At 47.2% G+C, this 25,902-nt stretch overlaps 2 protein-coding genes across 2 annotated transcripts; one reads left to right on the forward strand and one right to left on the reverse strand.

The window, feature by feature from the left end:
- Window positions 1-13,750: 13,750 nt before the first annotated feature.
- LOC308388426 (very long chain fatty acid elongase 6-like) lies at window positions 13,751-17,470 on the forward strand. Its single transcript, XM_080869177.1, has 4 exons — window positions 13,751-13,930; window positions 14,767-14,898; window positions 15,799-15,950; window positions 16,026-17,470. The coding sequence occupies exons 1-4, from the start codon at window positions 13,833-13,835 to the stop codon at window positions 16,448-16,450; spliced, it is 807 nt and encodes a 268-aa protein (XP_080725303.1). The 5' UTR covers window positions 13,751-13,832; the 3' UTR covers window positions 16,451-17,470.
- Window positions 17,471-21,837: 4,367 nt separating this feature from the next.
- LOC308388293 (barrier-to-autointegration factor-like protein) lies at window positions 21,838-25,093 on the reverse strand. The gene is made up of 3 exons (XM_080868905.1): window positions 23,963-25,093; window positions 22,743-22,873; window positions 21,838-22,171 (listed from the first exon to the last, which is right to left on the reverse strand). Exons 2-3 carry the CDS (start codon window positions 22,866-22,868, stop codon window positions 22,025-22,027), a joined length of 273 nt encoding a protein of 90 aa, XP_080725031.1. The 5' UTR covers window positions 22,869-22,873; window positions 23,963-25,093; the 3' UTR covers window positions 21,838-22,024.
- Between the last annotated feature and the right edge of the window lie 809 nt (window positions 25,094-25,902).

Raw genomic sequence — 25,902 nt, forward strand, 5'->3', positions numbered from 1 at the left:
AGCGGTGCACAGTGCAAAACAGCTCATGGAAAAATCTCACCGAGATGGAACCGATGTGTTTCTTGACCTCCTAAACCTTAGAAACATTCCCCGTGACACACAACTAGGCTCCCCTGCTGAACGCCTCATGTCTCGTCAGACACGCGCGGGCATTCCTGTGTGCAGCAAGCTGTTGGCACCCATTGCAAAAGACACAGGACAGATCCGTGACCGACTTCGCGACAAAAGACTCGGACTGAAGCGTCACTATGATAAGTCCAGTCGCACGCTACAGCCGTTGCAAGAAGGACAAGTGGTCCGCGTGCAGACAGAGAAAGGCTACGACAAGCTGGGAATTGTGGAAAGGAAGAGCAAGGAGCCACGATCCTACATCCTTCAGGTCGATGGAAGAACCTACAGGAGGAATCGCCGCCACATCCTCCCAGTGGCAGAACCGCCTCCGCCACCACTCCATGACTATGACCCTGAGTGCCAGGACACTAACCATTCTACAATGGACAGTTCCACACTCACACCGCAATCACACACACGCTCAAACGAAGATTCACAAAACACATCCTCTCCTCAGCCCCAACCTGCTGTGCAGGTGCCCGGCCAGAACATTGTGAACCAGACACCATACACTACACGTGCAGGTCGCATCTGCAGACCCAACCCAAGATACACGTAAATGGAAAACACTAGGATGCCTTAGGTGTAATCAGTTTGTTGTCAGTATGTTGAAATATGATGCTTGCTATTTGCATTTTTCATAATTGCTGTTATGTTAAGGTGTGGGGTTACTCCGAGCAAAAAACATTGTTACCGGTAAGTTAAAGTTGTGTTAAGAAGCACTGTTTAGAGACTTGTGAGTGAATTAGTTTTGTTAGGTGCTACCAGCTAAATGGGGAGGATGTAGATCATTGGTTAAATGATCACCAAGCAATATTTGTTTGTGCGGACCTGCCATAACTGTGGGGGACTAGTCCAACCGGAATAGTATGGTGGGGGGAGTTTTGTTCTTCCGGTGGGGTCTGTGTGTTTTGTCATGTGCTGGAGTACGCATTAAAAGTTTTACAGCGGACTAACATCGAGAGTGATTATTAGCTCGTCGCATCACACGAGAGTGCTACACCTCCGAAACAATAAGTTCCGTTGGAGCCTTTCAACGCCTCTCTCTGTCTCTGCTAGCAAAGTTGACCCACACAACAAAGTAAAGCTATTTTTCGGCTACGAGCCGACAGGGACCCCGCCGTATTAGTCAGAGGTCCCTTTACTACAGTTCGGAGTCGCGGACCTTCAGTAATAGTAATAAATCACAGCAATAGTACATTCACGTTGTTGTAAAAAGCACGATAATATATTAAGTAATCCAAAGTATTCAGAATACGTTACTGTCACTGAGTAACGTAACGGAATACGTTACAGAATACATTTTGGGGCATGTATTCTGTACTCTGTAATGGAATACATTTTAAAAGTAACCTTCCCAACACTGCGTGTAGACACCTGTGGGTGTGAGTGCTCGTGTTTATAAGGTTTCTCCATTCGAGGTTTTACAGTAGGTAGGTGCAGGGAGCCACAGCCCTGCCCCCCAGGACATGAAGCATGCATAGAGGAGGCCCCACACATCTAGAGCCCCCCACAGCCTCAGGAGGACCACCACAGGGGCAATCACAGCACCCACTCAGAAAAGAGCAAAGGAGAGCCCAGCAGCCATGGTGCCGAAGCCACTGGAGGCTGTAGCAACGAGGCTACGCAAGAGAAACGAGCACTGGCACAGACCCCCACCCCTGAAGCCCTGCTACATTAGGCTGCCAGAAAAACACCACCCAAGAGCTACCAGACCCCATCCAGGTCAGTGCGACACCACACACCCCAAGCCCATTAACACCCCCCCCCCCCCAAAATCAACTACAAAAAGCAAAGGTACGGCAAAACTATGGTGATGGAGACAAATATGGTAAATGGCCTGTATTTATATAGCGCTTTACTAGTCCCTAAGGATCCCAAATCACTTTACACAACCTGTCATCCACCCATCGGTGATGGCAGCTACATTGTAGCCACAGCCACCCTGGGGCGCACTGACAGAGGCGAGGCTGCCGGACACTGGCGCCACCGGGCCCTCTGACCACCACCAGTAGGCAACGGGTGAAGTGTCTCGCCCAAGGACACAATGACTGAGACTGTCCGAGCCGGGGCTCGAACCGGCAACCTTCCGATTACAAGACGAACTTCCAACTCTTGAGCCACGATCGCCCTATATTAATAAATTGATTACAACAAACAATAATTGTCACTGAACTCTTTTTATTTACAGGCATTTTTAACATGTATGAACATAACACGAACAATTTTACATGGATATTTATTTGATGAGAAGAAAGTAAATAACAATAACTATAAAACAAGAGTATTTATAATGCATCAACAACAATCCAGCCTGGGATCCTCCCGGTTAAAAACACGGTCCAGGACTGGACACTCAGGCTAATCCTGCAGGGTCTGGTTCAGGAAAAGGTGGCGAACAACACAAACAGTTTTAGTAGAAAGGTGTGATTCCAATTAGTTGAAGAGATCAAAGCATTATTCAGATTATTAAGCTTAAGTAAAATATACTAATACGCTGTGAAAAGACTTAAATGTTATAGACTTCATCTGTGTAAACAAGCTTTTTTGTGAACTCTAAAATAAGCCTGTTTTCAGCTTTGTGACCTTTTTAAAGCCCATCTAGGCACACAGATAAGTGGCAGGATCAAATGAATAATAGAAAATAAATAGAAAATGTTCTCCTATAAGTTTTTAATTTACATATTTTATATAATACAGTAAATGTGTTGGAATGAGACATGGAAGACACGTACATGGGTATTTGTGTGGACGTAGCCGAATGCTCTCCAAATTCAGGGGCAGCAATCTTCGAAGGACCCGACCCACCTGGTCCACGTAGGACGGGTCCTTCAAAGGCCGGGTAGGTACATCTACAAAAAAATGTAATAAAAGGCAGGCTTAACTCTGAGGATGGTGGTCTGGAATAAAAGACAGGAACAAAGTGGTTCTGAAAATATTTTTTTTTATTTTCATTGTTACCTCAGTATTGGTATGGAAATCCAGTAGAGGAATTGAATGGGGTAAAGTGTTTTGGGGAAAACATTTAAAAATTCAATGTATTTTTTGGGAGAAAATGGCTGTAGGGTTAAAGGCCCTTGTGAGTGTTTCAAAAGTATTTGAACTTGTGCGGGAAAATTGACGCCAATAAAATTAATGAGTGCTCACTGTAATTAAAATCCCTTAATCTAAGAAGATTCTGTGGTAGCACATGTGCTTAAAGCTGTTATCATAATTAGCAGCAAAGTGAGGTAAATGTATGTCTTTTGTTCGTTGTTGTTCTTTGCTGTGTCTTTCTGCCTTTTTCTTTGCCTAAAGACTTCACACAACCTCCGGTAAACTGAAAGTGAGTGCTAGAGCACAGAAGAAAAGAGAAGTGGTAGTAATCTCGGGTCTATTCAGCAGAGTGCGACACCGTGTGTGCAAAAGAGGGTATTACAACTAAGAAGGGGAAAAAAGGACTGAGTGATTTACATTCTGGAATAATAAAAGCTTGAATAAACAGTGTTTATCGTGCCGCTTTTAGACTAGTGAATATGTTTTATTCTTTATCTCAAAATGCCCATAAAAGACCCGGAAGAACGTCTGAGGAAATCTTACTCTGATGATCAGAGGTATGAGCCAGTTACCATTCCGAGTGATATGCCACCTATCCAGGCACCTGAACACCAAATGGACATAAGACCACCAACATGGAGTGAAGTGGAGAAGGTAGTGAAGCAGGCAAGAGCAGCATTGGCTCCAGGACCTAATGGCATCTCATGTAGGCTTTATAAAAACACCCCACGAGTGCTCAAATACCTGTGGAAGCTGATGAAGGTAGCGTGGCAGAAAGGAGTGATTCCAAGGGCTTTGCGAAGAGCAGAAGGTATTCTGATCCCTAAGGAGAAGAACTCCTCATCCGTCAGCCAGTTTTGCCAGATCGTCCTGCTGAACATAGATGGAAAGATCTTCTTCAGTGTCTTGGCCCAAAGACTACTTTCCTGCAAAGACACAACTATGTTGACACATCAGTGCAGAAGGCCGGCATCCGGGGCTTCTCGGGATGTCTGGAGCATGCCAGCGTCATCTGGCACCAGATTCAAGCTACCAAGAAAGAACAAAGAGCCCTTCACGTGGTCTTTTTAGACCTTGCCAACGTCTTTGGGTCAGTTCCACATGAGATCTTATGGATGGCCATCAACTATTTCAGCCTACCAAACCACATCACAGGACTGGTCAAGACCTACTTTCAGGATTTACAGTTTTGTGTGACAGCTGAGAACACCACCACAGCCTGGCAGCACCTGGGAATCAGAGTTATGGCAGGCTGCACGATTTCCCCTCTGGCATTTATCACGGCAATGGAGTTGGTCATGCGGGCATCTCGGCGGGTAGAGGGAGGTGAGAGACTCTTCTCTTTTTCCTGTAGCCGAGATGGGAATTCGGGAGGAGGAGACGAGAACGGCATGGAGAGATGCACGAGGGTTATCATAATGCAAGTGAGAGACTCAGCTAGTGTTTACTGAGCTTCACTAGCACAAAAGAGTGTGTGAGTAGAAAGTAACAGTGTGAACGCTTAGCAACAGAGTGTCAGTGAAGTAACTCTTTCCAACGGTTGCACCACCGCGGAGAGAACCTTTCCAGCTGCGACCGCTGAGGCTCAAGGTTAGCACGGACTGCTTGGCTGCGCGATGGAAGCAGCTATTATGCACGGTCAGAGAGCTGTACAGTGACTGGCTAACGCGCCGCAGCAGAGGCAGCATTGTGTCCGCAGGGAGAGCGCAGATTGGACTCTGTGTGGGACTGGTGAGCAGCGACTTACCGAGGCACTGAACTGTAAGTTAGACTTTTTGTGCCAAGGAGAGGAGGAGTTTCGCCATTGCACCGTGTGAGCGACAAACAGGTCTGCAACAACTGTGAATGTGAGTGTGTGGGAGTATTGTGTTTTTAGTGTATTCATATAACATATTTGGGATGATGTATTTGTGAAATAACCACCAAGAGGTGACAACTTGAGTTTGAGTCATTTAATATCCTTTCAAAGAGACTTCTTTCATTTCCAAAGTATATTTCATTTGCTTAAGGAACTGGAACATCATTTGAGTTCAAGAGTGTTTGTGTTGTACATTATTTTTCCTGCCCTTGCGTTCAGTAAACGTTCCCTTTTGATAAAGCATTAAAGCTTCAGCAGATGATGGACTGCTGACTCAGGAAGACTTAGCAGGTTGTAGTTTCTAAAACTCTCGGCCCCATGGCAGAGGAATATGAACCACCTCCTGAGAGTTTGGCCCAGAGAAGAATCTGTACAAACCATAAGGATCAGTTTTCACTGGGAGCGCGTCCTGAGGAAAGACAGCAAACAGTTAACCCAAATCAGAACCCTCGTGACCGTCTACACGAGGGTTCCCAGCAAACACTCATGTGGAGCCCCGGTGTGGGCACACCACCATTCAGCTGTGTTCTCCCAGTACACACACACTCTTAGTGTGGGCCGCCCTACTGGGGCTCCACATGTGTCTCATGGCTCAAGTCAGTGTTTTTTCTTCCTTCCTTATAAATTCTTCAGAAAGTGTGTGAAATACAAGAAGTAACACAGATGACCTCTGACACGAACGACTGCAGACTGCTGACACACTTGTACATAGACCACTGAAAATCCTTCACACACTCTAGATTTACCTGAGTGAAGTGGAGGGTTGGTCTGAAATGAAGATAAAATGTAATAAAGTATAACTTTAATCAAAAATATACAGTTGGTCTAAACGCAGTGGCAGCGTTTTTGTGCAGCACCACGCTGGATTTAAACTCACACTATCTGTTTTGCATCGACTGTTACAGCTGATGTTATGCACAGTCCCGTTGTCACAGGCTCAGAGGTACCTGGACAGCTTACAGATGTTTCCTCATTTTTCATAACAGACTACACAACGCCCTCGGCAGCTGGTCCAGTCTGTTCCTCAGAGCGAGGTGGTGAGCGGGGGTGGATGTACTGTTGTCTGTACTGTTCATACTTACTCACACTCGCTCTGAGATGAGAAGAAGGGAGGAACCATCAAGTGTCTGATGGTTCCTGATGGCTCTCTCACCTAGAGCCCCCTCTGCTGGACATCACTCACAGTGACGCTCCAAAGACTCTTATTATGTTATAGAGAGTTTGTCATATTTTATTCTGAAGGGCTTCCTGTTTATAATCCTGTTGTGTCTCACTGTATGAAATATATTAATCTGCTCAGTGCCATCAGTGTAAGGAAGTATTACCCAGTATGATTTGGATTATAGCTTGTACAGCACTTCAGGAGCACCTTTGCACCTTTAGCATAGATTTGCACATCAATAACATTTGCACAACAGAGGTTTAATTATTTCTTTAACATTTAATGAGTATTTTACTAATTAGCAGGTAGCCTTTTGTTCCTGCACAGCTGCTCCTCATCAAGAAATGTGGTGGTTGTCTGTGAGGAGGAAAGAACTGTTACTGGGAGCAAATGAGGTCTACCATTAAGGAAAATGTGTGTGCACAGTCCAGAGCAGGGGTGTCGAACTCCAGGCCTCGAGGGCCGGTGTCCTGCAGAGTTTAGATCTCACCCTGGGTCAACACACCTGAATCAAATGATGAGTTCATTGGCAGCCTCTGGAGAACTTTGAGACATGTTGAGGAGGTCATTTAGCCATTTGAATCAGCTGTTTGGATCATGGACACCGGCCCTCGAGGCCTGGGGTTTGAGACCCCTGGTGCTCTCGTGCTTTCAAACTGACTCGTCACCACTGACCTGTGCTCGTGGTGCATTTGGATGTAATTAGAGTGAATTAGCAGGTTTATGACCCTGATGGCACCATAGTTCAGCAGCACTGAGAGTGTTGCTGAGGTCATCAGGTGAGCCTCTGTGATTGGATGAAACCAGAGGAGTTGCCTCGAGTTGGCTGTTGTGCAGGTGTAAGCTTCACGCTGGTTCGTTTGGTGTGTTCAGGGCTCATCTGCTTAATATATATGGGCAGTGCTGTGCTGCAGTAACCAGCAGGGGGCTCTGTGGGTTTATATTCTGGGATGCGCTCAGCCAGGGTGAGAGGTCAGGTCACAGCTGAAGCTGAGCTACCACCAGTAAAAACTTCACCTGACTGATGATAAGGTCTTCCTGCTGTCAGTGTGTGAGTCACTAACCTCGCACAGCTCCTCTCGATTGTTTACAAAACCTGTGCAGATCATAACCACTGATATTTGTGTCTGTGTCACATCAGGAGGTGAGTGGAGCCAAAGTGGCCAGCAGGTGTCACCGTGCAGACAGGTGTCTGCTCTGGATCATCCACAGAGCCTCACTCAGCTCTGCAGAGGATGCAAAAACCAAAATAATCTAACAGGAAGCGCAGAGGGCGGCCCGCCACGGCTCCTGGTCCCAGTCCCAGGATTTTGTGCTGTGGTGGCTCTTCAGTTCAATTCACTTTTATTTAAACAGCACCACAACAGCAGTCGCCTCAGGGGGCTTTAAAGGGTAAGACAAATTCTTACAATAACACAAAGAAAACAGAAAAACCCAACAATCATATGAAAGCTCTCCATGGCGTCGGCCCATCTTATCTCTCTGAGCTGCTACAGCCTCATACACCCAGCCGCTCTCTCAGGTCAGCTGATCAGCTGCTGCTGCATGTGCCCAGGACTGGCCGTAAAGTTAGAGGAGATCGTGCTTTTGCTGTAGCAGCTCCCAGACTGTGGAACGAGCTTCCTTTAGAGATTAGACGGGCCACTTCTTTACCTGCTTTTAAGTCACTCTTGAAAATCCACCTCTTGACCCTAACCTTTGACACCACGTGAGATGTTGGTTTTTAGTTTTATTTTAGTTGTTTTAGTTGATTCTATGCTGTTTTGTCTTGTTTTTCTTTTTAATATAGGGCTGTTTTAATTTTTTATGCACTATGTGTTTTATTTATTTATTTTTGCTGTTTTCTGTTATTCTATTGTTTTTAACTTATTTTCTGTACAGCACTTTGGTCCTGTGCTGGCTATTTTAAAGTGCTTTATAAATAAAATTGGATTGGACCCCCTATGAGCAGCACTTTGGCGACAGTAGGAAGGAAAAACTCCCTTTGAACAGGAAGAAACCTCCAGCAGAACCAGGCTCAGGGAGGGGCGGGGCCATCTGCTGTGATTGGTTGGGGTGAGAGAAGGAAGACAGGATAAAGACATGCTGTGGAAGAGAGACAGAGGTTAATAACAGATATGATTCAGTGCAGAGAGGTCTGTTAACACATAGTGAGTGTCCAAATTCATGGGCTGCGTCCTCCTGAGGCCGCATTTGTAGACCAATTACGTCACAGCGACGCGACGAAGCCTGTCCCAATTCAATGTCTGTTACCCACCAGCTAGCCGGGAGGTCAAGGGTCACCAGAGCCGGCGAGAGCAGCGGACTCCCGGCAAATCGTTTTCAAACCCCCGTGGTCTTTCGCTACTCAGGTTAAATGTAATATATACGTCACTTAAAAAGTTAATGTTATTGTTGGGCTTTTTTCAGTGTTTTGTTTGTTTGTGAGTAAATCGGTTTGGCTGAGATTAAAGTTATTAGATTAAATAAAACTTTATTAATCCATCGGGTGGGTTCCTCCTTTGTTTTCACACAGCTGACTAAACATCAAACAGAAAACTGATTAAACAGAAGTGTGAGACGGTCGAGAGTTTACGCCAGTGTCCTGTTATATTTTAGATAGCAAGAAGCAGACGGCGAGTTTATTAAACTCCACCGAGACAGCGACGCTAATCTGAAAGCCAGACCGTCACATTTCACAGCCTCGCACTTCCGGCCTTCTCGGCCTTCGGAGGACCCGGCCCACGTAGACCGCGAAGGCCGGGCCTCAGGAGGATGCAGCCCATGATGAATTTGGACACAGCTATTGTGATTAAAGAAGAAACCCCCAGTGCATCATGGGAATCCCCGGCAGCCTACGTCTATTGCAGCATAACTAAGGGAGGATTCAGGGTCACCTGGTCCAGCCCTAACTATATGCTTTAGCAAAAAGGAAAGTTTGAAGCCTAATCTTGAAAGTAGAGATAGTGTCTGTCTCCTGAATCCAAACTGGACCTCGAGCGTTTCTTGTCTTTGTCTTCTTGTCTCAGTGTTGTCTCTTGGTTATTTCCTGTTTTAAGGTCCTTTTCCAAATCCCATTTCTTGGTGATACTGATGATAAATACTGTCAGCTGGGATTCTCTGGGGTAAATCTGTCTTTCTGTGTCACAGTGAATGAGTCTCGATGTCTCGATCCCGTCTCCCCTTTGTTCTCATCTTGCATTTCATCATCTGAGCCTCTTCGTTCAGCATCGATCACACTCTAAGGCTACGTTCACTCTGCAGGTCTTGATGCTCAATTCCGATTTTTTGATCAAATCCGATGTTTTTGTCTGCTCGTTCACACTACAAATAAAATGCGACAGCAAACGCTCTCTAGTGTGAACGCTCAAAGCGGCCGCATGCGCAAAAGAAGATGTCACACACAACGCGCTCTGTTTAGACCCAGAGCAAACAGTATTGTTTGACTGATGGCCCTTAATATAAAGACTTCGGTCTTCACGTTTCCCAATTTTTGCTTTAAGTTATTTTGTTATTTACATAATAATGTAAATAACCTAATAATGATCCTTATTGCCGTTTAAGAGAGGAGCGGTGCTTCAAAGGATAGCTGTAGATTTCTGTCAGAATCTGCAGATTATACAGTACAAATAAAATGTTTACGTTGTCTTCCCAACAGTTTCACTGACATCCACACTGGATGGCCAGGAAGCGTTCGCGATGTCTTCTCTGGCGCTGATAATTGGCTTCAGTCTTGTGTCGGTGACGTAAAAGGCGGATTTAATGCGACATGACCATCAAACAGCAGTCGATTTCTAAAACATCGGATATGTATCGGATTCAGTACCACATACGAAAGTGACCCAGATCGGATTTGAAAATATCGGATTTGCGCCGTTCACACTGTCATAGCATGATCGGATATGGGTCGCATAGGGTCAAAAAATCGGATTTGATGCGCTTTCGCCTGCAGTGTGAACGTAGCCTAAGATCAGCCTCTTGGCACTTAATGACATCAGCTAGAAGCGAGGCTGCCATATCGCGCCATCGGCCCCTCTGACCATCACCAGTAGGCAACGGGTCAAGTGTCTTGCCCAAGGACACAACGAGCGAGACTGTCCGAGCCGGGGCTTGAACCGGCAACCTTCCGATTACAAGACGAACTGCCAACTCTTGAGCCACGATCGCCCCCATTGTATATGAGCTTTGGGTTATTAATATTATATGCAATTGACTCCTGCTTATCAGTGATTGAGGGGGAATATTCAATTCAATTCATTTTTATTTATATAGCGCCAAATCACAACATAAGTCGCCTCAAGGCGCTTCATAGATACAGAGAAAAAACCCAACAATCATATGACCCCCTATGAGCAAGCATAATTTAATTTAAAGGCCTTTGAAGGACGGAGCGTAACAACAAGTCTGATCATTAACGGATGATAAGTAATTGCAGAGACGTAACTGCGAGCTGTGATGTATCAGCCGAGGCGCCCGCACAGCAGGACGGGCCGAGCTCAGGTACAAAATCTGCTGACAGTGAAACATTTGGTGTGCAGTACACAACACTGCAGTCTTACTGTGTGTCTATTAATGACGAGGAGAAGGAATCTGATGCTTTGTCATGTCTAACATCTTTCATTCAAATACAGTGAAAATGACTCACCTATAAATACTCACATATACAGATTAAGCCTGTTTATTCCAGCGTCTTTGCACCATAAACATAAATATGCTGTCTTACACGATCAGTGAAGCTGATTTGATTCTAGGATCAGGTTTAGTTTCAGATGTAATCAAATACATTTTTGGTTGTTAGTGTCTGAGCGGCGCCGCGATAACGGAGAAATGCAGAACATGCTACACGTATGTGTAGGTTTCAGGAGGAGCAGGTGCTCGTGTCCCTGTTTAAAGCACAAAAGCTGCTGATATACGGCACTGAAGGTTGTTTGTAACAAGGTTCCAAGCAGAGCTTCAACATGCAGAACCGGGAGTGAGACACAACATGCAGTTTATTGAAAACAACCATGAAACCGGCTGGTTTACAGCTGATCCAAAGTTTGGGACCACACGTCCAAAAGACCGGTGAAACAAATCAAAGTTCAGTAACGAGTCGCTCCACTGTTATTGCTGATCGCGTCAAAAGTTCAGTGCGGCATGACTGCAAGTGTTTGCATGAGGTGAGTGGGAACAGACGGCTGCACGAAGGGCATCTACTGTCTGGAGCGGCTGTCCATTTTTGTAAACTTGCCATCCATCCCCAGGTTCTCAGTAGTGACGGTGCTGTGAGAGACCATGCTTATGCAGTTCAACAACCCAACCGCGTTCAAAAAGGGAAAATTTGTTTGCCTTTGCCATCAGAACGTCCTGACTGTGACTACCTGACAGGAAATGACAGTGAATCCACATTTGTGCCTAGATTTGTCCTTTTAAAGGCACATGGGCCGAAACGTTTGATCAGCTGTAAAACAGCCCGTTGCAGTTTGTGTTGTTTTCAATAAACTGCATGCTCAAATGTTTGAAGCGAGAACGTTACAGGAAGAACGTTACAGCGAGAACGTTACAGCGAGAATGTTACAGCGAGAATTTTACAGGAAGAACGTTACAGGGAGAACGTTACAAGGAGAACTTTAAAGCGAGAACGTTACAGGGAGAACATTACAGCGAGAACGTTAAAGCGAGAGCGTTACAGGGAGAACGTTACAGCGAGAACATTACAGTAAGAACATTACAGCGAGAGCGTTACAGGGAGAACGTTACAGCGAGAACTTTAAAGCGGGAACATTACAGCGAGAACGTTACAGCGAGAACGTTACAGGGAGAACTTTAAAGCAAGAACGTTAAAGCGAGAACGGTACAACGAGAACGTTACAGGGAGAGCGTTACAGCGAGAGCGTTACAGGGAGAACGTTACAGCGAGAACGTTACAGGGAGAACGTTACAGGGAGAGCGTTACAGCGAGAACGTTACAGGGAGAGCGTTACAGGGAGAGCGTTACAGCGAGAACGTTACAGGGAGAACGTTACAGGGAGAACGTTACAGGGAGAGCGTTACAGCGAGAACGTTACAGGGAGAACGTTACAGCGAGAACGTTACAGGGAGAACGTTACAGTAAGAACATTACAGCGAGAGCGTTACAGGGAGAACGTTACAGCGAGAACTTTAAAGCGGGAACATTACAGCGAGAACGTTACAGCGAGAACGTTACAGGGAGAACTTTAAAGCAAGAACGTTAAAGCGAGAACGTTACAGGGAGAACGTTACAGCGAGAGCGTTACAGGGAGAACGTTACAGCGAGAACGTTACAGGGAGAGCGTTACAGCGAGAACGTTACAGGGAGAGCGTTACAGCGAGAGCGTTACAGCGAGAACGTTACAGGGAGAACGTTACAGGGAGAACGTTACAGCGAGAGCGTTACAGCGAGAACGTTACAGGGAGAACGTTACAGGGAGGGCATTAACGAGTCTCTCACTGTGTCTGAAACAGGAACAGTTACTCCTGCTTTTACTTCCTCACACCTGAGAAAATCAGCCCTGACTCACCTGCAGCGAGGCCTCACGCTGCACTAAGTTCACTTTGAACTCTTCCTGTCACATCTGTCTGTAACCTGCAGCTGTCGGAGCACCGCCCACTGGAAGGAATCCAGCCTCAGGAGGTCATGCTGCTGATAGATGAAGCTGAAGAGACACCTGTGCAGGTGTGCTCTTACTCATTTCTATCAATGTGTTTCATCTGCTCATCATACTCTGAACATACACAGACCCCCTTCCCCCAACACACACACACACAACACTTGTTCACCTCTATAAACGGGATCATGTCCGCGTGCTGATAATCTGCTGATGTGGAACGAAGAGTTTGTGACTGCAGAGCCTGATTATCAGTTTGTTCTGCTGCAGACGTCAGCAGAAGGCGGGGGGGCTTTATCACATCTAATGGCGTCATGCATTCACACTGTCAGCTTAACACAGGGACCCTCAGCTGGAAGATGGCCCCGGCCTCTATATGCAGGTAAAGGAGACCTGTTACCTGCTCTGCCCTGTTCTTTTTTATTATTATTATCTCTTTTATTGGGACAGCTGTTGAATATAACAGTAGTATGTCTTTTTACACTTTCTTTGCTGTCACATTTTAACTTATAATTGAAAAATAAAGAAGAAAGAAAAAGAAGAGAAAAGGAAAAAAAAACTAGGGTTAGGAGGCAGCAGGGCAGGTAGGTTTACATAATACTCAGGGTTGTAACATCAGCTCTGCCCTGTTCTGAGCTGACATCTGTCCCAAAGGAGCCCTGGGAGTTTACCCAGAATGCACTTTGTTTGGTTTCCTACAGTGAGTGATCAGAAACGGATCAAACACTGATGCATCATCACAGAACAGAACCGGACTCTGCTGAATCTGGGGTCAGGGCTTAAAGGAGTGATCCAGCACTAAGGTGCTCAGACATTCACACCTGTAAAAGGCGGCAGGTGACCCCGATGTCCTTCCTCTGGCATTTGGTCACGCTTAAAGCCAGCTGAACTTTTCATGGCAGTGAAGGATGAACACGTCACTGAAGTATGAATGAAACGCAGAGAGGTGAGTCCGGAGGCCCCGCCCCCTCCGCAGGGCTGTTTAATAGGGCCGCAGAGAGGCGAGCGGACAGACTGCAGGCGGGCTCCGAGCGTCCTCTCGCTTTGCCGTCGTTACTGAAGTCTGAGAGAACCAGAGATGCTGCCGGTGAACGGGACGGACTTCCGGCTGTCCGAGTACAGCTTCGAGCGGCGCTTCGACGAGCGGGGAGCGATCGAGTGGATGCAGGCCAACTGGTGAGTCCCGCTTCAGCTTCGGACCGAAACCCCGAGACGGTCCCGGCAAGTTTCTCCGGGACCGGACGCGTCATCTCGAAAAACGGCAAAATTAAATTAAATCAATTAAATTAAATGAGAATCCATCCTGTTGATTCTCATGTAAAAGGTTCGACTTTGTAAAGTTATTGCGTTTTTAAAGGTGCTCTTCGTTTTACTGGGACACTCGGGGTACAGCCTTGGTTTCGGGATACACCCAGGAATCCCCCCGATCCGGTTCACCAAAAGTGTCTCACCTGTCCGGTAGCGGCACGTACCGGGAGGACCAGCTCTGTGTCGGTAGAGAGCGTGATTTGTGTGCCGTGATAGCGGGATAGATGGGGCGGTGTGGGTTTTTCACGACACTCGGACTCATTCAGTTTAAAAGCCGCTTTAAGCGCAGGAACCGCAGAAACGAACTGTTTTTGAACGGGGTTTGGTGGGGCGCACGCACGGATACTTTCTCCGGGTACACACCTGCCGAGAAACTTCCAGAGCCTTACGTAAGGACGTGTGGTCAGTGGCACACGCAGGTGTACCGCAGGTGAGCTGCTTGGCCAGTGACGTCACGGTTGTATTTGCTTTCGTCCCGCCCTGCCGAGCCCTCCGCGAGCGACGCGCATGATGCGACGTGAAATATTTGACTTGCTCATAACTGTGATAGGAACACACTCGGTGATGTGCGCATGCGCCAGCTGCTGTATTTAAAACTTATGTAACCTTCAGGCTCGTGAGGAAACTCTGCTGCCACCAAAACAAATGATGTTTTCCCCTGAATCCAAAAAAGCTCCGGACTAAACGAGTGTTTGCTCCTGCAGGAAGAGCTCGTTCGTGTTCTGCGCGCTGTACGTCGCCCTGGTCTTTGGAGGGCAGCACTACATGAAGACACGCCCCAAGCTCAACCTGCGCCGGCCGCTCATCCTCTGGTCACTGAGCCTCGCCATCTTCAGGTAACACTCCTCACACGTGCACACACTCACACGCACTCCACGGACAGCGGGACTCGTTCCTTGCTCTGTGATTGGTCACCTTCACAGAGTTAACCACGCATAAGTGACACCTAAAACGAGACGTTCAGCCACGCTGTGATGGTCTGAAGCTCCTCCCACTACATCACCATAAAAGAGCTGTCAGTGTCGATCGTGGCGGGACTCAGTCCTCTCAGTGATGTCACTGATCACACCGTCAGGCTACAAATGAACGAAACTCTCAAAGCAGTGAATCCCGGGTGGGCGGGGCATGCACGCGCTTGTACGGTGTTTTCAACAAAGGAGAAAATTCCTTCAGTCTCGTAGAGACGCTGCAGAGTGAAACACTGACAGTCTCCATGGTAACCACAGGCATGCTTTGCATTGCATTCTTGCTGAATCAACACTTGTGCACAGCCAGCATGCTGTCCCCGTGGTAACCTGCTCCAGAGGTACCTGCGGCTCAGGTGTGTTTGTTTTTTCACCTGTGTGAGAACAATAGAGATGTGGGCGGAGTCATGGCCGCTGTCAGGAAACATGAAGCTGCTGTAAACACAAAGATTAAAATCAGCAGAATGAACCTTTAAAAGGAGCCTCACTTCCTCACAGACACACAACAGTTTGCTTTCCTGGGTTAGGGTTGACCTACTGCTTTAGCTATAAGCTTACATAACCATGACCCAATTATGACCCTAAAACCACAGTTTGTGAAAAATGATTCTGGTCCCTACCAGGATAGTAAGAACCAAAACGCACACAGACACACAAACGCACACACGCTGAGGGCGTCTTCAGGGTAGTGCTGCTCTGAGTGGCCACGCCGTGTTTCTGCTCGTGTCCTTGTTTCTGTGCTCTGATGGATTTGTTTCCGGTTCTCTGCAGCATCATCGGGGCGATCCGGACCGGTCCCTACATGTTCCACATCCTGAGCTCCAGCGGCTTCAGACAGTCCATCTGTGACCGGAGCTTCTACAACGGCCCGGTCAGCAAGTTCTGGGCGTACGCCTTCGTCCTCAGCAAGGCTCCAGAGCTCGGTCAGTGCGTTAGCTTTTATAGCCTTGTAGCGGCGCCGAGATGAAACGTGTGACTAACGTGAGCTTTGTTTGCAGGCGACACGGCGTTCATCGTGCTGAGGAAGCAGAAGCTGCTCTTCCTGCACTGGTACCACCACATCACCGTGCTGCTCTACTCCTGGTACTCCTACAAAGACATGGTGGCCGGCGGCGGCTGGTTCATGACCATGAACTACACCGTGCACGCGCTCATGTACAGCTACTACGCGGCCCGTGCCGCCGGGCTGCGTGTGCCCCGCCCCTTTGCCGTGCTGATCACCAGCGCTCAGATCGCTCAGATGGCGATGGGCGTGGCGGTGAGCGCGTTGGTGTACCGCTGGATGCAGCAGGGAGACTGCCCCTCCAGCCTGGACAACATCGTCTGGGCCGCCCTCATGTACTTCAGCTACCTGCTGCTCTTCTCCAACTTCTTCTACCAGACGTACCTGCGCCCCGACGCCAAGACCACCAAAACCCAGTAAAACCAGCAGAACCAGCCAGGAGGTTAAAAACTGAAGCTGCTAGAACATGACCTTTACTTTTTTCTTTTTTTTTTTTACCAGTTTTTACTGGACAGGATGGAAAAACCTGTGAACGACACTGTGAGGGGGCGGGGCCAACACACAGCTACACATAACTTCATAGTTTATCTGCCCTTTGATGCTTTCCGTGTTTCAGTGATGATGAGGGCTGGTTTCAGCCTCCTCTTCAGTCATCAGGCTGGAATGTCCCCCGAGCACTGATCCAGCCTCTCCCAGCATTCCTCCTCGCACTGGTTCCACTGGTTCCACCTGCTCACCACACCTGCCCTCGCTCATCCGGGTGGAGCACAGACGGTTTCTTTCACTCACTGCATGTTTGAAGCTTCATGAATCCTCACAGAGTTCCTGGTTTGTGACACACGAGCTTGGAGAGGAGGATGCTGGGAGATTTTCAGGGTCAGATGAAGATGAAGAGGAGCATCAAGCTGGCGAGCTGCAGATTCAGAAAACCAGGTTTCCTGCTTTCACATGACACGCGGCGTTTAAAGACGTCCTGGTGTCTTCCTCTGTTTGCTGATGTAAGAGCAGTAATTTGCTCTGATTGGTCCATCTCGGTGACACTGGGCAGCGCTGGGCTCTCTGTAACGGAGGGAAACTGCAGGAGGTCCTTAACCTCAGCTCCCTTTAAACTCAAGTTCTGACCTCACTTCCTGTGGCGTTTACATACGTGAACACGTGATCAGGAGGTTTTTCCATCCTTTCTCATTTCACTTTTCCTTCGTCCGCTGACAAACAGAAGAACCCCTCCATTTTTAAAATCTATTTATTGATCATTTTGTTTACCTGACCTATGAAGGCACCTGATTGGCTGCTGGAGACGTCTGACACTTCCTGTGACGTTTACCTGTTTGAGTGTCGGGATGAACGTTGATGACGGTTTACAGAGACGTCTTCCTGTGTCTGCAGTCGCTGTACGGCTTTTTATAGAATTCTGTTCTTTGTTATTTTCTATTTTTTTTTCTTGACTAAAACATTTATTTATTGTACTGATGAAAACGAATAAAGATGCACTTTTTACGTTTGTACATCATGTTCTCACCTGGACGACCTTTGACCTGCTCTGTGCTGAAAATCAGCTGATTTCTGAGATTTGATTCACAGGAAAATATGTTTTGGTCCCAAAAGTTCCCACAGAGGAGCTCGAACACTAAATCACTTAATGAGAAACCTCAAAGATGATTTCATCTCATCTCAGCGTCATTCGTACGAAGAGCTGCGTGAAAGTGTTCTTCAGTCGTTTCCTGAGACGTCAGCATCGCCGCAGCAGGAGCGGCGTCTCAGTCCAACGCCATCAGGTCTGATGGGATCTCTGCGCACGAGCGAATCCTCGGCTGCAGCGTACGAGCCATCAAATTCAGATCCAATTTATTCATAAGTTTTCCTAAAGTACTGAACAAAAAACAGATAAATGGTAAAACTGCTCACATAAAATAAAAAGAGCACATCTACTCACAGCGCTCCAAACGCGGTGGGGAAAAGATGTTTTCAAAAGAGACTTAAAAGCAGGAAGTGTGTCATATACTTAAAGTTTGGGCGCCGCAACTGAAAAAGCTTTTTTCCCCATAAAGTTCAACCTGGATTTTGGAACAACCAAAAGCAGCTGGTCGGCCTGCGAGGGAACACGGGGCTGGAGTACATCAGAAAGGGATGGAGGCATTTATAAGCCAACGTTAGGCCTTTGAAATGAATTCTGTGATAAACAGGAAGTTGATGAAGGAGGACAGGATAGTACCACCCATATGGAAAAGATATATATAAATCTTATAAAGTTTGTATCTGTCTTGTGTGAAACTTGTATGAAAAGCATATAAGTGTGAAAACAGATATAAGATCCCTTGAAAAATTATATAATGAAACTTGTATGTTTTGGATACTTACTAAAACAATGTATGAAAGTAATGAGAAAGTGGCCACTTTCATGAGTAATCACATATAAGTTTTTACTATTTCTTTTCCGTATGGGCAGTTAAGAGACGGGCGCTTGGCTGTAAAGTGCGTTACAATAGTCAAGCAGAGTTTCTCCAAGCTGCGCCCTGACAAAACTGCCTTAACTGCAAAACGCTTTTTGGCAACACAGAAGTGATCTGTTTGTTAAATTTAAGCTCCGAGTGATGTGTCCCAGATTTGGGACGCGCTGTTTGATGAGTGACCCAAGCCAACCATAATTAATAAGCGGGCTGCGTGAGGTATTATTAGGCCTGATATATTACCTCTGTTTTGCTTTCATGGAAGCTCAAACAGGTCCTTCCTGCTGGGAGGAATACTGCTGCCTAATAGCTGAGGCTCCAATCGAGGGAAAACCCTCTTTAGAGAGCCGTGCAGGGATAAGCAGCTCTCTGATGGACACCCGGCTGCTTTACAAGGAAACCAGGCAGCACTGTGTGGTAAACACTGCCCCCTGTTGGTGAGGAACACACTTCAATTTTCACTCTGCTCACAAACTAGGAACCAAAGTGTTTCCTACTGTTGGACCACATGTTCTGAACATAATCACTACCATCCTCTTGTCAGGTCAAGTACTGAGTGAGTTTAAACATGCAGTTATCCATCCCCAACTTAAGAAACCAGGCTCACACACTTCCATTATGACTTCAGACCCACCTCTGAGCTTTAAGCCGTTTCACAGCGCAGAGACGGCTCTCATAAAGGTCGTGAACAACATTATGGTAGCAACGGACTGTGGTAAACATGCAGTGCTTGTTCTATTGGATATGACTGCTGCATTCGACACGGTGGATCACGACCTGCTGATCTCTCGATTACAGTATTGTGTAGGAATATCCTGCCGGGCACTTTCGTGGATAAAATCATATCTCTCAGGAGCTTTTGCGTTAAGTTGGGTTTGGCCTCATCCTCTCTGGTCCCTCTGCCATGGGGGGTACTGCAGGGATCTATTCTTGGGCCATTATTGTTTTCATTGTAGGGAGGGAGGGAGAGAGGGAGGGAGAGAGGGATATCGCTGCAGACGGTGAAGGCGCTGCGTGGAAAACAAATCCTTTTTTTTGTCCTGCCGCGTTTTGCCGCGGTGAGCCCGAGTGAAGACGGCACTGAAGCTTTGCTCTCTTTTCCTAGAGTGTCTTCCCCATTTGGGGTTATGTGTGAGTTGTCGTCCCTTTTTAATGTGCGTGTTGTGTCGATTTGTTATTAAACGCTTCCCCGGTTCCCCTGTCTCACGGGCAATCATACAGTTTTATCGTTTTCAATAAAGTAAAGTTTTTAATTGTTTTTAGGTGCAGCTGTTATACTGTTACTTTTATTTTGTATTAAAAATTAAACCCTTTGTGCGCCTACGGCTCTGTCCTATTTTAAATAGGTACCTACCACGGGTCACAAGAGCATCGTTTCTAATTTTGATTGAAACTGTCAGAGAAAACGGAGCCTCGAGCAGCCAGGACATTAGTTTACAGAAGCTGTACCACGTCCAGCAGAGACTGGACAGTATAGATGGAAAACAAACATGGCAGCAGTTTATCTCAGTCAGCGAGAGGAGCAGGCATGTGTTCGGCTGCTTCACATAGTGGACATTGAGTTGTGTCCATGTCTGTTGCTGTAACAGTAGTTCATGTTCAGAATAAAAGATCCCAGCTCACTGATCTGATCGGGACAAGTGTTCCCTTAGTGCCAAAGTATAACAGATGTTGGTGTAGTATAAGTCCTGAAAGTCTTTTATTGTCATGACTATTTTTATTTTTGTATGATACCTGATTTATATGGAATATGGCTGAAGTAAACTTAGTCATTTGTTTAACAGTAATTTAACGTTATATAATTCATCTCTAGTTTCTCTAACACGGGTCGCTGACGAAGGTGCTTCTGAGTGATCATCGGCATCCTGAGCAGCAAACAGAAGGTTTTGTTAATCTTGAGTTTAGTTTATTGAGTTGAACTCTTTTATTGGTCTGCCTGTTGAAGTTTTTTGGCTGTGTTGAATAGATTTTCATATTTTGGGGTCAATAAAATCCCTTTTTTTGAAGCAGCTGTGTCCTTTCTGCTCGGTCCCTGACGTTACCACAGTTATTATTATGGGTCCTGTTCATGCAGACGTCACGGAGCTCTCTTGATTATTTAATCAATTCACGAGTGAGGGGAGTGACTGGGCGAGCTCCACCCTCAGCTATGGTCCCTGAAGCGTGGCTGGGCTCCGCCTTAGAGATGGAGTCAGGACTTCACAGCGCCTCCCTGAGGGAGACAGCCTGCCGGGTTCAGCTCGCTGTTGGAGCTGGAGGAACAGCCCAGGTCTGAGAACGGGAACCTGGACGTTTATGCTTGGATCCAGTATCCAAAAATGGATTTTGAACCTCGTCTTTGGCCTCACTGCCAGATTTACACAGCAGATGGCTGCCCCTCGGTGGGACAGTATTGTAGGGTCTTTAACTTACAAACACCTGGGACTGTAAAAAAAAAAAAAAAAAACACTGAAAACATGGTTTTGTTTTCTCAACCATAAATAATCCAGAAATAAGAAGAAACAGACTGTGGACACTTTAAAAGCAGTGTGTTCACAGCTTTTCAAGAACATGTGGAAGCTGTGCTGCAGTTACAGGATCAGATGATAAAATGTGTCACACAGCCTTGGATAAGCACCGAATCATCATCCTCTCCAAACCAGTGATTTATTCCATGTACTGAACTAAAAACGAGCATCAACAATATTTAACCATGCTTCCAAATGAATGTTCAGGTGCAAACAAACCTGACGCTCACCTGCTGTCAGATATCCGCGCTCTCACCCAAAGATAGGAAGCGACAAGAACACGAGGATGAATTTAAGAACTTGGTCCTGAACAGCAGCCTCCCTTCTGTGGGAGGAGCTTAAAGAGGCTGTGTGCGGCTCATCGCGTCAGAGCTCTGAGAACAGTAATGATGATGAAGCCGAGTCCTCCGTGTTCAAGCCTCACAGCATGTTCACAGCCCGACACACAAACGCTGGACTCTGTAGTTCACAGCATCCGTTTTCTTACATCCTCAAACAACTTTTAATATTAGACAAAGTTCTTAAATGATGAGTTCATGGACTAAGAGCAAAACGCTCCTCAAACTTACCTGTCCGGTGTTAAAAAGGAACCGCCCTCTTCTGAAGCCATTTCTAACAGGGGTGGACTTAAGGAGGCGGCGGGGAAAGCACCAGCAGGTCAGCGTCCTCGAGCGTCTCTCAGGCTGATCTGTGTCACTGTACGTGCATGATGTCACAGGATGATGTCACACATGTACTCGTGCATGAACACAAACACATCTACAAATCCAGCAGCAGGTGGCGCTGTACCCTGTCATACGGAGGCTTCGATGTTTTTATGGTGGACTCAGAAAGAAGACAGCAAGCCGTGGAGACAAAGCTTTTATTCATGTAAACGTTCTTCAGTGAAACAGGTAAACAGACACCTGGCAGAGCGCTGTGACATCACAGCGCTCCTGCAGGAAGTCCACCTCAAACACCTAACAACAGCAGAGCCATCAGAAGCCTCCGAAACAGGAAGTGAGCAAACGCAGGTGTGGTTTTTGTGAAGAGGCGGCACCTCAGAGGAAGGCGTCACACCACTCCTTCAGGCACTGAGCGCAGGAGCTGGCCTGGCGAGAGTTGGCGCCGATGGAGTCTTTGAGCCAATCGGTGAACATCTCCGTGTCTTTCCTCAAGAGCAGGAACTGACCGAGAACCACATATGCCTGAAAACACACACACACACACACACACACACACACACACACACACACACACACACACACACACACACACACACACACACACACACACACACGTGAGTCAGTCCAGTTACAGTCTCTGTGGATAATTTCCCCTGTGATAACTGCACAGAGGGTCTTTATAAGTCAGCTATTTGGATTCTATTCAGGCTTTCAGTTTGCACCATCAGGGGCGTGGCCTGTCTGCCTAAAAGGTGGAGGGTGACACAGGCAGTTGTAGCTGCTAGCTGTCTGCTAGCTTCACCTGAACTGAACCTGTGGACCATGTTTGTGCTCTCAGTTAGCAGCTAATGCTAGAACCCACAGGAGCATCACACAGACTCTGATACCTGCTGATCAGTGCTCAGTAACATCCAATCAAAATCCTTGAATTTCACCGTGTACCAAACCTGGAGCTCCGCCTTCTTGGACGCTCTGTTAGTACCTCACAGCAGCCATTATTGGTCATGTGAGGTCGTTAAAATGCTCCAACAGAACTACAATCTGACTACACAGCACACAGCAGTGAAGCTGCCGTGTGTGTGTGTGTGTGTACCTTGTCGAAGCCATTCTCCTCCAGCTTCTTCCCCAGAGTCTCTCCGATGCCTGACAGAGCCGTCACAGGTTTGTCCGCCATCGGCTCTCCAACAAAGTCCCGGTGCTTCTGAGACGTGGTCGACATCCTGACTGCAGGAACACACACACACACACACACACACACACACACACACACACACACACACACACACACACACACACTAAACCCTCTCCTACTCGTCTGGAGCGAGTTCGGATCATTGGTGTCAAAATGAACTCTAAAAACGTTTTTGTGGGAAAGTTAAAGTTTGGAAACCTTCACAAGCTGGAGGATCACCTGCAGAAGAGTGTGGCTGATCTGCAGGAGACCTTTGACCTCAGTGGCCTTCTCCTCTCAGCAGGAAGCCAGTGTTGCCAACTTAGCGACTTTGTCCCTATATTTAGTGACTTTTCAGACCCCTTAGCGACTTTATTTTCTAAAAAGGGACAAGCAACAAATCTGGAGACTTTTTCTGGTGTTTTTGGAGACTTGAAAGCACGTATCGCTCTTACTCTCAACAAGCAGCGGTGCTGCCGTGGGCACCTCACCCGCGCCAAAGCGCTCACGGGGGGAGGAAAGTCCTCCCCCAGCTGCTATCAGGGCAGGAGACGCTCACACCTGTGTGCCCAAACTGCAAATGAACCGCGCATGAGCGAAGCCGCTGCTCCGCACTGACTGTAACGCAGTCAGTTCTTCTTTTACTCTTATGCTGTTTTGTGGATCACAAGGTTTAAAACTACTTATAAACACACACACTGTAACTCCACCAGAGTGCCTACTTCGGGTCACTTTTGCGGGGTTGGAATTGTGGCATTACAAAAATCAATAATTGCTAAAAGAAATTTAATTTGTAGTTCTAAACAAACTAACTGCATTTAGGACGTTTTTTACTCACTTTGTCTCTTCCACGATGTTATTTCTCTCTCCGACAACGTTACAATTACATTAGCATGACCAATTATGCAAATTAGGCGATGACGTCATTTAGCGACTTTTAGGACAGCCAATAGCGATTTTCCTTGCTGAGTTTTCAACCGTGCAGGAAGCTGAGGGCTGCAGGGGGCGGGGTCAGCGCTCCTTGTGGCTTCAGACCCAGTTTAATTTTTTGAACTGTGCGCGTGTGTTTGTGTGCCTCCGCGTGTGTCTGCTGCTGGACTCCCATTAAAACCAGTGGAACCAGCTGCAGGTGGAAGCTCTACCTGTCACAGGAGGACTCGATCCCGCTGATGTGGACCTGGGCCGGTCTCACGCGCTGGACACTAAGGAGACACACCGCGTACCTGTGAGCACGAGGAGCTCACCTGAGCACAGCGGCGGCTCGAACAGGAAGCGTTTTATTGTGGAAACCCGGATGCACGCTGAGTTCCATGACGCTCGTGGTGTGACGTCATGACGCAGAGACTCAAAGATGGCGTGAGTTGAAGAGGAGTCACTCTTCGGTGAAAATGAGATCCCCAAACATCTTTTGTTTTTTGGAGCGCAGATTCTGTGATTTCAAACTAAACACGCCGTGAGAATCCTCCCACTCACGGTGAGCCCAGCACACAGGTCCAGGTGTCTCCTGAGCCTCAAACACGTGTGTGACGTCACGAGCTTGCAGTCCTGCTCAGACACGTCAGAGCCGTGACGGCTGCCGCTGATCCAGTCACACACGGAGCCAGGTGCATGAAAGTAAAAGCGCTGCGGACTCTTTTTTTCAATGTACCGCTGATTGCCCCGCCCCCTACTCATAAAGCCCCGCCCCACGATCTCCACGTGTTGGTGTGGTGGGCGGGGCCGTAGCTACTCTTCTGGCTGTTCTTACAGGCGTTCCCACTGTCTGCGGGTCATTCGCTCCCCTCGCTCCGTGACCCGGGTACTTTAGCGGAAACATGGCGGTGCCGCTGACCGACCATGAGAGGCGGAAGCAGATCAGCGTGCGGGGCTCGCGGACGTCGCAGAGATCAAGAAGACTTTGCACTTCACGCTGGTGAAGGACCGGAACGTGGCCACGCCCCGGGACTACGACTTCGTCCTGGCCCCAGTGGCGTGTCCAGCGGGGTGGCCTGGGAGGACACAGGCCACCCCCCCAACCAGACTGGCCACCCCAGGTGCCACCCCAAAGGCAAAACAATAAAATTCAATCAAGTATCAAATGTCCGATTATGTTTTCACGGTGAAGCTCAGATATCCGAGTGTAAGTGAATGCAGCATCGGCTTCTGCGCTATGTGCATCAGGTTAGCAAAGGTAGGAGAGCCAAGCACGAAAGACGTCACCGCAGGAAACAATTTTTCGGTGAAAGAAAATGAGGACAGAATAAATGTCCCGGTAAGTAATATCAAGTTTGTTGAGTTTAGTAAACTTCGGTGAAATTAGAATACCAAGGAAAAAATAACACTTAAAGAATTATTGCAGCCGTCGAATATTTCAGACAGTATGCTACTGAGGGCAGCTAGCATAAGAGTTATGAGTTATAAAATATAATCTAAGTCGTAACATTGCTGTATGGAGCTGCAGATTTGGTTGCAGGTTAACATAGCTGGACTGGCCATCGGGCTTATTTGACTTATTTTTTATTTTTTTTGTAACGGCATGAACAATGAGAGGTGGTGGATTGGCCAGATGCAGGTCGATGTGTAAAAATAACTCCGTTGTTTGGTGGTGGCTATGGCGGGGCTTCCACAGAGGCAGCAGGTGGATGAGGGAAGGGGAGGCAGGAGGAGAGCCCCGAGGCAGCCGCCAGTCCGAGTGTCAGGTGAACTGAACTTCAGGTAAGAAGTTATGACCTGCAGTCTGTCTGGGTCAGATATAAACTAAGTTTAGGTGGAGTTTATTTTTGTTGTGCTGACTTTTTACTGTCAGTTACAATAACTCATACTGCGTTCTAGCCAGCTTGATGGAGTTTTTATACAGCTGTTCGGTTGCTATGATGTTACTGATAGTGAACTTTATTTTATTCATACGTTTAGTTAGTAGAGTTGCCAACGGCTCCTTAAAAATGGAATGGTCCCTCATTCAGAGAAAATATTACACGTTTCGTATTGAGCTGAGAAGAGACGCAGTTTGTCCCGAACTTTAGCTAGAATGGGAAAAAGGCACAAAGCTGGAGTTACTCTGTGTCTTTGCTGCACAGCTGCCTCTTCTCCTCTCATTCTCCCC

The sequence above is a fragment of the Rhamphochromis sp. 'chilingali' genome (genome assembly GCF_963969265.1).
Source record: "Rhamphochromis sp. 'chilingali' genome assembly, chromosome: 20".
Taxonomy (NCBI): domain Eukaryota; kingdom Metazoa; phylum Chordata; class Actinopteri; order Cichliformes; family Cichlidae; genus Rhamphochromis; species Rhamphochromis sp. 'chilingali'.

What these genes read in the sequence shown, in the direction of transcription:
- LOC308388426 (XM_080869177.1), top strand. Translation starts at nt 13,833, where the DNA reads ATGCTGCCGGTGAACGGGACGGACTTCCGGCTGTCCGAGTACAGCTTC. An exon ending in GAGTGGATGCAGGCCAACTG is followed by an intron (nt 13,931 to 14,766) that starts GTGAGTCCCGCT and finishes TTGCTCCTGCAG; the next exon opens with GAAGAGCTCGTTCGTGTTCT. An exon ending in CTGAGCCTCGCCATCTTCAG is followed by an intron (nt 14,899 to 15,798) that starts GTAACACTCCTC and finishes GGTTCTCTGCAG; the next exon opens with CATCATCGGGGCGATCCGGA.
- LOC308388293 (XM_080868905.1), bottom strand. Translation starts at nt 22,868, where the DNA reads ATGTCGACCACGTCTCAGAAGCACCGGGACTTTGTTGGAGAGCCGATG. An exon ending in AGGAGAATGGCTTCGACAAG is followed by an intron (nt 22,172 to 22,742) that starts GTACACACACAC and finishes GTGTGTTTTCAG; the next exon opens with GCATATGTGGTTCTCGGTCA.